The following is a 13,093-nucleotide window of genomic DNA, read 5'->3' as shown; positions in this document are numbered from 1 at the left end:
AAACAGGAACATGATTAAGTTGTGCATATCAATGTTCAGTTCATGGCAGAATGTGTTTTCAAATCTCTTTCTTCTTTTTACAAACATCTAATTAATCGATGTAATACAGAGAGGGAGGGAGGGAGGTGCGCCTTTCTTGGTTTTTGGAACCTGATAGTTAATATATAGCAATAACAATAGCACTTAGACTTCCTGGCTAAGTAGGATTTCCTGCCTAATCAGAGGGTTGGACTAGAAGTCCTCCAAGGTCCCTCCCAACTCTGTTATTCTCTTCTCTTCTCCCTTCTTTTCTATTCTATTCTATATATGTCAGAAGTCACAGAGAGATTCAAGAGAACTAGCTGCACTTACTCACATCTGTTTCCTGGCATATGTCACACACCAAGGCAACCAAAGCCATGTTTAATCCTGCTTCGTGCCCCAAATCCTGCAACTGGCATCTTCCCACTAATATCACAGGGAGTGGGGGAGAGAGAGTATTAGTTTTAGACAGGTTTTTTGAGAAATCTAAGCTATCAAACAGTTGGATTGCACATAACTATCTGTGTTCTTGAATCCCACTTTCTTTGCCTTCTTGCTTTTATTTCCAGCACGCTGTAAGAAAGACACACAAAAATATGGGATTATTTGTGCTAAAAAAATAATAATGAAATGAGCCTGAAGTCCGAACTCCTGGCTGTGTTTCAAGGAAGTTTGGCAGGCCTCGTAGATGTTTATCTGCTGTGGGGGGCCCTATTTTTTAAAATAAATAAATAAATAAATAAATAATGTTTTGCTGTTATTCCGAGATCAAATTAATAGTCTTTGTGAGAAATGGGCATTAGAAGAGGGGAGCTTTGCCTGGATGTTTTCCCACTTAAATGAACTGAGATCATAATATTGTTTCCTCAGCATCCATAACAGCATTTGAATGGAGTCCAGGTTTCCCTGATTATTTAACTTGGACTTTCCCTGCAGTTTCAGAGCAAGACTCCCTCGCGGACGGACAGCACACAAGCCCCAACACAATTGCTCCTGGGTTGCCCTTTTCGCGAAATTGCCCTTTTCGCTGGAGCTTTGCGTTGGGACTCCTGAGGTGTGATGGACAGGAGAGATGCACTTAGAAAGCAGATTCGGTTGGATGCAATTCCAGTAAAATAGAATAGAATGACAGAGTTGGAATGGACCTTGGAGGTCTTCTAGTCCAACCTCCTACTTAGGCAGGAAACCCTACACCACTTCAGACAAATGGTTATCCGGGCTCTTCTTAAAAACTCCCAGTGTTGGAGCATTCACAACCTCTGGAGGCAAGTTGTTCCACTGATTAATTGTTCTGTCAGGAAATTTCTCCTTTGTTCTAGGTTGCTTCTCTCCTTGATTAGTTTTCACCCATTGCTTCTTGTCCTGCCTTCAGGTGCTTTGGAGAATGGCTTGACTCCCTCTTCTTTGTGGTAGATATTGGAAGACTGCTATCATGTCACCCCATAGTTCTTCTTTTCACTAGACTAGGCATACCCAATTTCTGCAACCGTTCTTCATATGTTTTAGCTTCCACTCCCCTAATCATCTTTGTTGCTCTTCTCTGCACTCCTTCTAGAGTCTCAGCATCTTTTTTACATCGAGGCAACCAAAACTCGATGCCATATTCCACGTGTGGCCTTACCAAGGCCTTGTAAACGGGTATTAACACTTCTCATCATCTTGATTCTCTCCCTCTGTTTCTGCAGCCTAGAACTGTGTTGGCTTTTTTGGCAGCTGCTGCACACGGCTGGCTTATATTCTATTTCAGTGCTTGACAAGCTCTGAAATAGAAGCCAATTACCAGGGGAATCCAGATGGGAAAAAAACTGTATTTAAAGTCATGACACAATAAAGGATGCAATTTGCACAAGGTATGCTCCACAATGAACGCTGCTGCTTTTCTTCTCTCTCTGCAATAAAATAAAGGTGATAATCTGAAAATCTTAAATTTTCAGTAGCATAACACCCCCACCCCACTTCCTGGGCATAGATTTGGCAGAAAACTGGGATTTCTTTCATATTTTTTTAAAAAACCATCCAGCAATTCTACTTTGTCTTTGGAAATAAATGAATGGAAAATGAAGGAATTAAAACTAGGTTCCAATTTGCAGGATTGTGAGTACTGAGAGCAGAGGTCCCTTACTTTTCTAGGGAGATTTAGAATGTAAGCATCCATTTTTTTAATTTTGGAGGACTGCCAATATGATGTGGGGTTGGAGATATTACCCTAATCTTGTCAGGGACTTGCTCATGTTCTCTTTGACAACTGTGCTCCACTATGGGGGGAAAAAGTCATGTGCAAAGAATCAGAACAATGCATTAAATTCCAGTTTAAGAAGATTTATTTTTGAAACCTTTACACAAGAATCTAATCAGCTAATGGTCAGCAATAGCAATAGCACTTACTTATGTACCGCTTCACAGTGCTTTACAGCAATCTCTCTAAGCGGTTTATAGAGTCAGCATATTTTCCCCAACAATCTGGGCCATCATTTTATCCACCTTGGAAGGATGGAAAGCTGAATCACCCTTGAGCTGGTGAGGATTGAACTCCTGGCAGTTGACAGAATTAGCCTGCAATACTGCATTCTAGCCACTGCACCACCATGCTCACCGCAGTAAATTGATGCTAGATAAGACTCAACAGAATTCAAGCGGGGCTGGGCTTGAAATATTTGTGGACATGTAACGATTCTAGGCTGAGTCCTCTCTTGACTCTGCCCCAGACTCTGCTGCTGCTTCTCCTACAAAGTACAACCTACTTGATTGGTTAACCCTAGGCACCAAATGGGCCTTGGTGGGTTTCAGAGGTGATTTAGGGTTATCCTGGGGCTCTGACGCCCCGTTTGAGTCAGGTCTTTGCTGCAGCTTGGAATGAGAGGACGATGACATCCTTGTATCCGATAGCACCTAGGCAGACACTTATGCATATCTATCCTAGAGGGTTCCTTAGTTATCAGAGAATTTCTGGGTGATGGAGCATCATAAGAAATGCTTTGTAGTGGAAAATGTTTGGATGATCTTGGGGAAGGAAGGGAAGAGCTTCTGCCTAGGAAACAATCAGAGAAGAGAGGAAGGAGCTTCCAGTGGCTTAAGGGTGAGAGGAAGGATCTAAGTTTGTAGCTTCAGACTTGCAAGATTCTGTTGAAGTAGCTTTGCAGCAAAGTAGAACTAGTTCATCGTCGTGTTTCCTCCGGTTTATCGGGAAAAACAGAGATGTCTTGAGCACTGCTGGAGGAACACAGTGGATTTAACCAGACATGGTTATGACCCTCACTAAGGGCAGCAAAGTTTTTCCCCCACCCTTATTGCACCTTCAGAGAGCCAGTTGGAGATCCTACTGTGAGGATTCTTTAGGGCATCTACTATGGATTCTAGCTGCATGGCTCTCTTGGAGTTACCTGAGGCATGGTGGTGTGGCCTGTCAGCAGCCAGCCGAGTTGGCAGCAGATTTGGAGAGTGAGGAGGTTGGGGAGGAACATGGGCAAGTCCTGGAGTCTGGGGAAGGCTCTGATGAGGGCTCTGTGTCGGAGGCAGGGAGGGGGCCAGAGCCGTAGTCCAGTTATCAGCTGCCTTCAGAGTCAGACATCAGTGAGGGAGATGAACAACTGGAGCCTGTTCCCAGTGTGTGCATTCGCAGAGCTGCAAGGAGAAGGGAACAGCTAAAGAACAGGGGTCGACTTGGGAGTAAGGCCACAGGTGGAAGATGAATGGCCCCTCCCAGAGGAAATGAAAGAGGAGTGAAAGGGGAGTGGAGTTTGTAGGAGACAATTAGTTTGCTTAATTGGTTCTTGACTCTTTGACTTCTTGCCAAGTTTTGGCAGATATTGGCCTGGCACCTCTCCAAGCCAGATAAGGTCTGTGTCCGTAAATCCTCCCTTGAAAGACTTTGCTGGATGTGAATGAGCAGAATTCACAGTCAATTAATAAAAGGGTTTTTTGTCGGGACGAGGAGTCTATTTCTTGCTCTTGTCAGAACACATGGCCTTGTCCAGCTGCTTCACAAGAGTCTGAACTTGTTGGCCCTGATGGAGCAGGCAAGGTCTTGGGAGTTATGAGATCAGCCTCCTACTTTGTTGTTCCATGTCTTTCATTGATTAGGTCCTCCTGGTGGCATGTGGTTGAGTCAGAGTCCTCTTGTTAGGCCCAGATGGAGCCTTCTCTGCCACAGCTCCTCCCCTGTGGAAGAGCATCTCTTCGGAGAACCAGATGGCCCCAAATTCTGTTAGCCTTTCACAAAAAAAACCCTAAAGATCAGGGTGTTCCTTCAGGCATTTGGGCCAGGAGGTTAAGCAAGCTCTGCGAGTTTGTTGGTTTTTATTGCAGTTTTCCTTTGGTATGATTCTTTTCTGACCATGGACATTTGTTATGAGGATTGCCAATTTAATTTCATTGGTGATTTCTTTTCTTCACCCTTAAATGCCTCCCAGTTACTGCTGTGAGATGGGCGATGGTATACATGATTTAAATAAATAAAAAAATTAAATAATGGTATAAATCTCGTGAAAGTGAGTTGATGTCTATGTTCATTTCTCTGACTCTCTCTTTCTTCTCTCTCTCTCTCTCTCTCTCTCTCTCTCTCTCTCTCTCTCTCTCTGTCTTTCTCTCTCTTTCTCTGTTTGTCTCTGTCTCTCTATTTCTCTCTCTCTGTCTTTGTCTTTATGTCTCTCTATTTCTCTCTCTCTCTCTGTGTCTTTCTCTGTGTGCCTCTCTCTCTCTCTCTGTCTCTCTCTGTCTTTCTCTCTCTGTCTTTGTCTCTGTCTCTTTCTGTCTTTCTCTGTCTCGCTCTGTCTTTCTCTGTCTTTCTCTGTTTGTCTCTGTATCTCTATTTCTCTCTCTGTCTTTGTCTCTCTTTCTGTCTCTCTATTTCTCTCTCTCTGTCTTTCTCTGTGTGTCTTTCTCTCTGTCTCTCTCTGTCTCTCTGTCTCTCTGTCTTTCTCTCTGTGTCTTTGTTTCTCTGTCTCTTTCTCCGTCTTTCTCTGTCTCTCTCTGTCTTTCTGTCTTTATTTCTCTCTTTCTGTCTTTCTTTGTGTCTCTTTCTCTCTCTCTCTGTCTCTCTCTATGTCTTTGTCTTTGTCTCTCTGTCTCTTTCTCTGTCTTTCTCTGTCTCTCTGTCTTTCTGTCTCTCTATTTCTCTCTCTCTCTGTCTTTCTCTGTGTGTCTTTCTCTCTCTCTCTCTCTCTCTCTCTCTCTATGTCTTTCTCTCTTTGTCTTTGTCTCTCTGCCTCTTTCTCTGTCTTTCTCTGTCTCTCTCTGTCTTTGTCTCTCTATTTCTCTTGCGTGTGTCTTTCTCTGTGTGTATTTCTCTCTTTCTCTCTCTCTGTCTCTCTCTGTCTTTCTCTGTCTTTGTCTCTGTCTCTTTCTCTCTTTCGCTCTCTGTCTCTCTGTCTCTCTCTCTTTGTCTCTCTCTGACTCTCTCTCTCTCTTTTCAGTGCATTGTAACTTCGAACAGTCACTAAATGAATGGTTGTAAGTCAAAGACTATCTATAGTCCTATCTAATATATGTCCCATATCTTAGTCCCATGCTCATAAATGTCACCCCTGGCTCAAGGATGCCAACAGTAGATGTTTTCACCCTATGCTGTCCCGCCAGCTGTTCCTTTTGTTCTCCCAACTCAGCCATTATATTTTTGAAAACCATGGTTTATATATTTGCTATCCTCCAGAATATATCCTTAACCAGTTTTACGGCTTAGTTTACGATGTATAAAAGCCACCCAGTTTTGTTTTTAATATGTAAAGCTTAAACCACGCTATGACAAAGTATGTAATTGTAAGTCATTTATGGTGTACACATTACACCGAGAAACAGAAGCATACTGTAGGAAGGTGTCTGAGATAGCCGGGTGGTGAGAATGTCAGGTATGAATTAAAAGAATAGCAGAGTTGAAAAGGACCTTGGAGGTCTTCTAGTCCAACTCTTGCTTAAGCAGGACACTCTATACCATTTCAGACCAACGGCTGTCCAATCTCTTCTTAGAACCTCCAGTTATGGAGCACCCACAACTTCTGGAGACAAGTCATCCCACTGATTAATTGTTCCAACCTCCTTAATTCCAGGTTGCTTCTCTCCTTGATTAGTTTCCACCCATTGCTTCTTGTCCTGCCTTCAGGTGCTTTGGAGAATAGTTTGACTCCCTCTTCTTTATGGCAGCCCCTCAAATATTGGAACGCTGCTATCATGTCTCCCCTAGTCCTTCTTTTCATTAAACCTAGACATAATTCCAGCAACCGTTCATATGTTTTATCCTACAGCTCCCTAATCATCTTTGTTGCTCTCCTCCAAGCCTCTGTCCATCAGTATGTAAACATCACTCCTTGCAAGTTTTTGTAGCTGCTGGAAACCATCTTTTCCAAAATGACACTGCATTTGCCTTTACTCATTATCGCCTAGCCCCCATTCCAATCCTTTTTTTTTTTGCTGTTTTAACAGATTAACAGAATTGGAGGGGACCTTGTAGGCCATCTAGTCCCACCCCCCACCCAAGCAGGAGATCCTACACCTTTTCTGACAGATGGCAGTCCAATCTCTTCTTGAAAGCTTCTAGTGATGAAGCTCCCACAACTTCTGTTCCATTGGGTTGATTGTTCTCACTGTCAGAAAATATCTCCTAATTTCCAGGTTGAATCTCTCCTTCTTCAGTTTCCATCCATTATTCCTTGCCTGGGTTCAGGTGCTTTGAAAAATACCGTAGGTTGACCCCCTCTTCTTTGACTGCTTCTCTTGTTTGAGGTCCCAAAATCCACCTATGTAAACCAAAAGTCCTCTTCACTTACTTTGTTTGCAGTGAGAATGATTCTCTCCCGAATATTCCATACATAAATGGGGTGTACGTTTTTGCTGCGTATGACAGGATAACCCAATCAGGATATGCTCTAGGTACAAGCACTTGCTTCCAGAAATTGGACAAATCTGGCAATGAGTTATAGGAAGTTAGCACCCACCCCTCTCCTAGGAAAATGAGACATTTTAGAAAATATTAAAAGAGCAGAATATTTCCCCTAAAAAGGAGGCAAAAACTCATTCCCTCCACATTTGTCAATGGGACATTAAGGCCTGAATCAGTCTATTCTACATAACAAAGATCTACCTCCTTCAGGCAGAGTCATAATAGGAATCTCAAAGCCCTTTCATTACATCATCACCCAGCAACAGCTTAACCAAGCTTAAGACTCAAAAACACAACCTACAAAGTTACCTCTGCATGACCCCATGGGAGTCTGACAACTAATCAGAATACAAGCTCAAATTCAAAAGCCCAGGGAGGGCATAAAACCCAGGGACTCTCAGCATCTGCCCCCTTTTTTCTTCACCCAAGATCTTCAAACCATGTGATCCTGTCCACCATTAAACCATCTTTCCAAACAGCCACCATTGTTTCCAGTGTCTTTTCTCCCACTTGGAACTGAACCCAGATGAACATTTCTTCCAACAGAGGAAATTCATCAGAGGCATTGAGATTAGGAGAGGCAATATGAAGCTAACAAGTCATTGGGAGAATTGTAAAATGAAATAACGAAGCATTGAAAAACAACGTGAATAATGGTGATAATAATTGACGCTGGAGAAAATTAACTTAGGGGTTGTATTCCAATTACATCTTGCTTAAGGGGTTCAGAGAAAAAAAAACAACGTCCAGAGCAAGTTAGGTTTTTTTTTATCTCTGGAAAATTGCAAAAGTTGGCCAAGTTCTAATTTTGACCAGAGTCTATATTTGGCCCTGTAATGTGTTCCCTGTATTTTGAAGGCTATTCCTGGCAATTAGGTGTACTCAAAAGGAAAAAACAAACTTGATAAGTCTTAACAATGGTGCTAGATAAAATGTGATTCGTCATTTTTGTGTGTGTGAGCCATCGCCATTTGGTTTCATTCTTATTCTAACAAAAACATTTCAAGGAAAATCTAGGGTAAAGTTTACCGAGGATAATGGGCTGAAGTTACGAGAAGGCAGAATTCAAATATGAATACAAAGAATTTTTTTCCAACCATACAAACAGTTTTTGCAGTGCCACAAATGATATAATGATTTTTTCCCCTGGATAAGCTCAAACAGTGCATTTGAGTGAGATTCGAGCACCAAGCAAGAGTTTTAAAAGTTTAAATAAGCCATTCTGTCTCTGTGAACCTATATTGTACAATTGCATGTGAATTTTGAAAGGTTTTGTAAATGTAGACTTAGTTCTCTTTTTCATCTACCGTATATACTCATGGATAAGCCCATTGGTGTATAAGCCAATCCTTGAATTTTTAGCCAAAGTTACATGAAAAAGGTGCCACCCCTGGATAAGCCGTTCGTGAAAACTAAAATAGAAAAATCTCAAGGTTGGCTTTTTCCAAATGACACATTTTTCATGGTATTTAGTTAATAAAAAGATTTTCTTATCCACAGATGGATTTATCCCGGGGGTGGGTTTGGTGCGCGCAAAATTTAACAAAATGTAACAATTAACAACTGTCTCACTTAGCAACATAAATGTAGGGCTCGGTTGTGGTAATTCAAGAACTACCTATCTTTTCTATTTGTAGATTTCTGGACTAAATTACAAATCTATGCAGGTGATGTGCTTCTCAAATTTCCTGTCCACAGTATTCAGTTTTTATAAACAACTAACTGATAAGCCGGCGCTGCCCGGGTATTTATTTATCTCAACCTTTCTTCCATGAACGTCGCCACAATTTCTAATGTTGGATTTTCCCCCTTACCAGAAAGAGCTCCCTTATGGAGTACTGTGAAACCATTACCATGGCAACTCCACAGTGCTGTACAGTGGAAGCCATTTTAAGGCAGTATGGTAGAATTCATTTTAAGGCACAACAGGCCGTATCTTAACAGAACACATACCCGAGGAGTGTTAAGGGGTGTCTTACTCCCCACAGTATTTGTTTCCAGAGGGTAAGTCATCTGTGTACCAAGTTTGGTTGAAATTGCTCGAGGCGTTCCAGAGTTATGCTGAAACACACACACACACACACACACACACACACACACACACACACACACACAGAGCCATTTTTATATATATAATAGAAATAGATAAATTAAGGGAGGGCCAGAGAGGGATATGTGGAAGCTTCTGGAGTACAGCCCATAAATGCTAACTTAATGGGGTCAAACGAGTGAAGTGACAGGGACCTATCAAGGCTGCAAAGTCCATGCAAACGATCGATCGGCGTTTTGCTTTAATGATGGGTTAGCAAATCTGAACACTTGTATTTATTTTTTCCTCTCTCATTAAAATTGCAGGCTGCAAACAGTTACCTGAGAGACCAGTGGTTCCATTCCTTGCAGTGGAAGGTAAGTTGTTTATCTATGTTTTTTTGTTTTTTTTGCTACAATCATTAGAAGAAGAAAACAATCTCTGCACTTTGGTGTAGTTACCCTACAAATCAATTATATTGGTCTTCGGTTTCCCGCATTTGTTGGAAGTCAGCTGGTCAAGTTGTAAATGGTGATCCCATGACATCACTCATATCGGGATGCCTGTGGTGGACCAAGCACTCTGCCAGCAAAAGCACTCCATTTTCGGCTGCAAAAAATGGAGCCAGCAAAAATGGAGTTCCATTTTCCCTGGCAAAAACCCCACAGGCTGGTCCTTTGCTGTTTCCAGGGCTGCCCTGCCGGCCAGATCTAAGCACCCCATAGATCAGATCCGGCCCTCGGGCCTTGAGTTTGCCGCCCCTGTTCTATAGGGCTGCTGTTGCCTTGCTTTCAAGGATTTGACTCTCTCTCTCTCTGTCTCTGTCTCTGTCTCTGTCTCTGTCTCTCTCTCTCTCTCTGTCTCTGTCTCTGTCTCTGTCTCTCTGTCTCTGTCTCTCTCTCTCTCTCTCTCTACACTCCCATTGGAGTGTCTGCTTAATGTTAAACTGTTTACCTGGGAGGGAATCTGGCAGGGTTTGGGGGATGGGGCTTTATAACAGCATCCTCATAAATCCTTATTTAGGACAGTAGTTGAGCATTTCCAGAGAGGGTGCTTAAGATAGAAGGTACGTAGGAATGACAGAAGTTCTGGCTATGCTCTGCGATTCTTCTGAACAGCCTCAACCCTCTCTTTAAAAACCAAGTTACTGAGAAAATGACGGAGAGTTGGAAACATCTCTTGGACATTGGGAGGAGAATTGTGCATTGTAAAATGGGTCCATGGATGCAGTTGGAATTAAGACAGGCAATGTGGATTTATTCATCATAAAGGATAGCTGCTCTGTTTTGTCCTATTTCGGTCCCTTTCTACATGCAGAAATCATGCATAAATTGCTTTTTTGCATTGTAAAATCGACCAAAACTGGATGCGGTATTCCAAGTGTGGCCTTAAAGTGGTATTTACACTTCATGTGATCTTGATTCTATCCCTCTGTTTATGCAGCCTAGAACTGTGTTGGCTTTTTTTGGCAGCTGCTGCACACGGCTGGCTCATGTTTAAATGATTGTCCACTAGGACTCCAAGAGCCCTCTCACAGTTACTACTGTGGAGCAAGATACCACATATACTGTACCTGTGCATTTTGGTTTTTTTTTTGCCGAAATGTAGAACCTTAATCTTTTCACCCTTGAATTGCATGTTATTAGATAGCGCCCAATGTTCATGTCTGTCAAGATCCTTTTGTATCTTAAGCCTATCTTCTAGAGTGTTGGCTATTCTTGCCAGAGTTCTGGGCCTAAAACAGAGCCTTCTGGGCCTAAAACAGAGCCATTGCATACTTCCCTCCATGTAGATGCAGTTCCATTGAGGACTACATATTGAGTGTGGTTGGTCAGCCAGCTACGAATCCATCTGGTTGTGATGCTGTCTAATCCACATTTTTCTACTTTATCTAGTATTAGGTTATGGTCTACTTTATCAAATGCCTTGCTGAAGTCCAAGTAAATTATATCAACAGTATTCCTCTGGTCCACTAGTTTTGTCACTTTGTCAAAAAATGCAATAAGATTACTCTGGCATGATCTGTTTATGACAAACCCATGTTGGCTTTTGATTATTACTTTGTTTGCTTCTAGGTGTTCACTGATTCGTTGCTTGATTATCTTTTCCAGAATTTGCTAGCAATCTCTTTCTTTGGATGCGATCTTCTTTTTATAAACGCAAAATATTGTTATCCCTGTAAGAAAGAACTCTTTGTAAGTGGCAGGAAAATAGAATATTGTGTTCCGTTCTGGTCACCATGGTAGGAAATTGATGCTGAGATCCTAGAAAGTGTTCAGAGAAAAGCAACAAAACCGATTAAAGATCTGGAGCCAAAATTGTTATGATGAACAGTTGAGCTGCTGTTAAACTTATGGTGGAGAAAGATTTGGGGTGACATGATAGCCTCTTCCTGTACTTGGTGGGCTATCACAGACTAGAGGAGACTGACTTATTCTCTAGGGCACCCGAGGGCAAGACATGAAGTAATGGATGGAAACTAATCAAGGAGAAAACTAACCTAGAATTAAGGAGAAATTTGCTGACAGAAATAATAATTAATCAGTGGAATATAGCTTGCCGCTCAGAGTTCTGAATGCTCCATTACTAGAGGTTTTCAAAAATTGACTGGAATAGATCTCCTGTCTTGAGCAGGAGGTTGGACTAGAAGACCTATGAGGTCCCTTCCAACCCTATGATTCTCTGTTCTATAACCGTGGTGGCGAATCTATGGCACACCTGCCAGAGGTGGCCCGCCGAGCCCTCTCTGTGGGCACATGCGCCATTGCCAGCTGTGCTTCTGGTTTCTGACATGCATGGTCTTTGCAGGCACTGGAGTGCTGGAAAATGCTTGAAAACAGCCTGAAAAATGCCCCTAAAACAGGTCATTTTCTGGGCTGTTTTCACACCATTTTGGGGCGATTCGTGGCTTCAAAAATGGCCCCCAAAACCAGGCATGCACGCACCGAACAGCTGGTCTTCGGATTTCCAGTGCTCCATCGCACGCACCGACCAGCTGGTCAGCATGCATGCACATGCCAGAAACCCCAAAACTAGCTGGCACACACATGTGCACTGGTCAGCTGGTCTTCAGGTTTTCAGCATTGCGGTGTGCATGCATGTGCATTCCGGTTTGGGTACTCGGTGTCAAAAAAGTTTGCCATGACTGTTCTATAATCTTCTCGGCGATGGTCCCCACCTGTAGATGCTTCTTGCTGATGAGTGATTTTCTTATCTGCCAATGTGCCAAGCCTTTAATGGTATGTGAATGTCTTCATGTTTTGTTTTAAAACTAGTGGCTTGATTATGTTTCTAGGCATTATTTTAATTGTCATTTTAGAGCTTTGCATGTATTGTCTGGTTCCAAGAAAGCTACATGCCAAGACTTATGCAGGAAGGGAGTCTACTTACACTTAAATTGCACTGGAAAGCTCTTTTCTGAATAATGATCTACACCTTCTAGAAGTAAATTATCCTCAAATAAATAAGGCAAATTGACATGTTGGCATAAGAAAATAATCTTAGATGAGCAATGCTCATTTCTCCCTCCCAAACAATCCACTGGAATCAGAACATTGGAAGTAATTGGTTTTTCCAGCAGCTGGCACTAAGTGGGAAATGGTTGGAGAAAATTATGAAAAGCAATTGTGATGTATGTGTTTTTTTAAAAAATATTGTATTAAAATGAATTAGAGGTCCATGACATTCTGATAATTGCTTATGTCTCTAGATAGTATGATTTCATTCTGGCATCTTGAGTGCAGAGAAGAGCAACAAAGGTGATTAGGATACTGGAGGCTAAAATATATAAAGAACGGTTGCAGGAACTTGGTATGTCTAGTTTAATGAAAAGAAGGACTAGGGGAGACATAATAGCAGTCTTCCAATATCTCAGGAGCTGCCACAAAGAAGAGGGAGTCAAGGTATTCTCCAAAGCACCTGAGGGTAGAACAAGAAGCAATGGGTGGAAACTAATCAAGGAGAGAAGCAACTTAGAACTGAGGAGAAATTTCCTGACAGTTAGAACAATTAATCAGTGGAACGGCTTGCCTCCAGAAGTTGTGAATGCTCCAACACTGGAAGTTTTAAAGAAGAGATTGGATAGCCATTTGTCTGAAATGGTATAGGGTTTCCTGCCTAAGCAGGAGGTTGGACTAGAAGACCTCCAAGGTCCTTTCCAATTCTGCTATTCT

The 13,093-nt window shown here is 42.2% G+C and overlaps 1 protein-coding gene across 1 annotated transcript in view; it reads left to right on the top strand.

The window, feature by feature from the left end:
• Positions 1-13,093, top strand: part of CMIP (c-Maf inducing protein) — a 179,599-nt gene that overhangs the window by 103,654 nt on the left and 62,852 nt on the right. Inside the window, exon 3 of the mRNA XM_087729361.1 lies at positions 9,248-9,298. Within this exon, the coding sequence (XP_087585487.1) occupies positions 9,248-9,298 (51 nt within the window). The remainder of the gene's footprint in view (positions 1-9,247; positions 9,299-13,093) is intronic.

This window comes from Thamnophis sirtalis, unplaced genomic scaffold (assembly GCF_051295495.1).
Source record: "Thamnophis sirtalis isolate CommonGarterSnake01/CBP01778 unplaced genomic scaffold, rThaSir2_p1.2 scaffold_14, whole genome shotgun sequence".
Lineage (NCBI taxonomy): Eukaryota > Metazoa > Chordata > Lepidosauria > Squamata > Natricidae > Thamnophis > Thamnophis sirtalis.
Note: the sequence above shows the minus strand (reverse complement) of the source record. Positions and strands in the feature narration are given on the sequence as shown.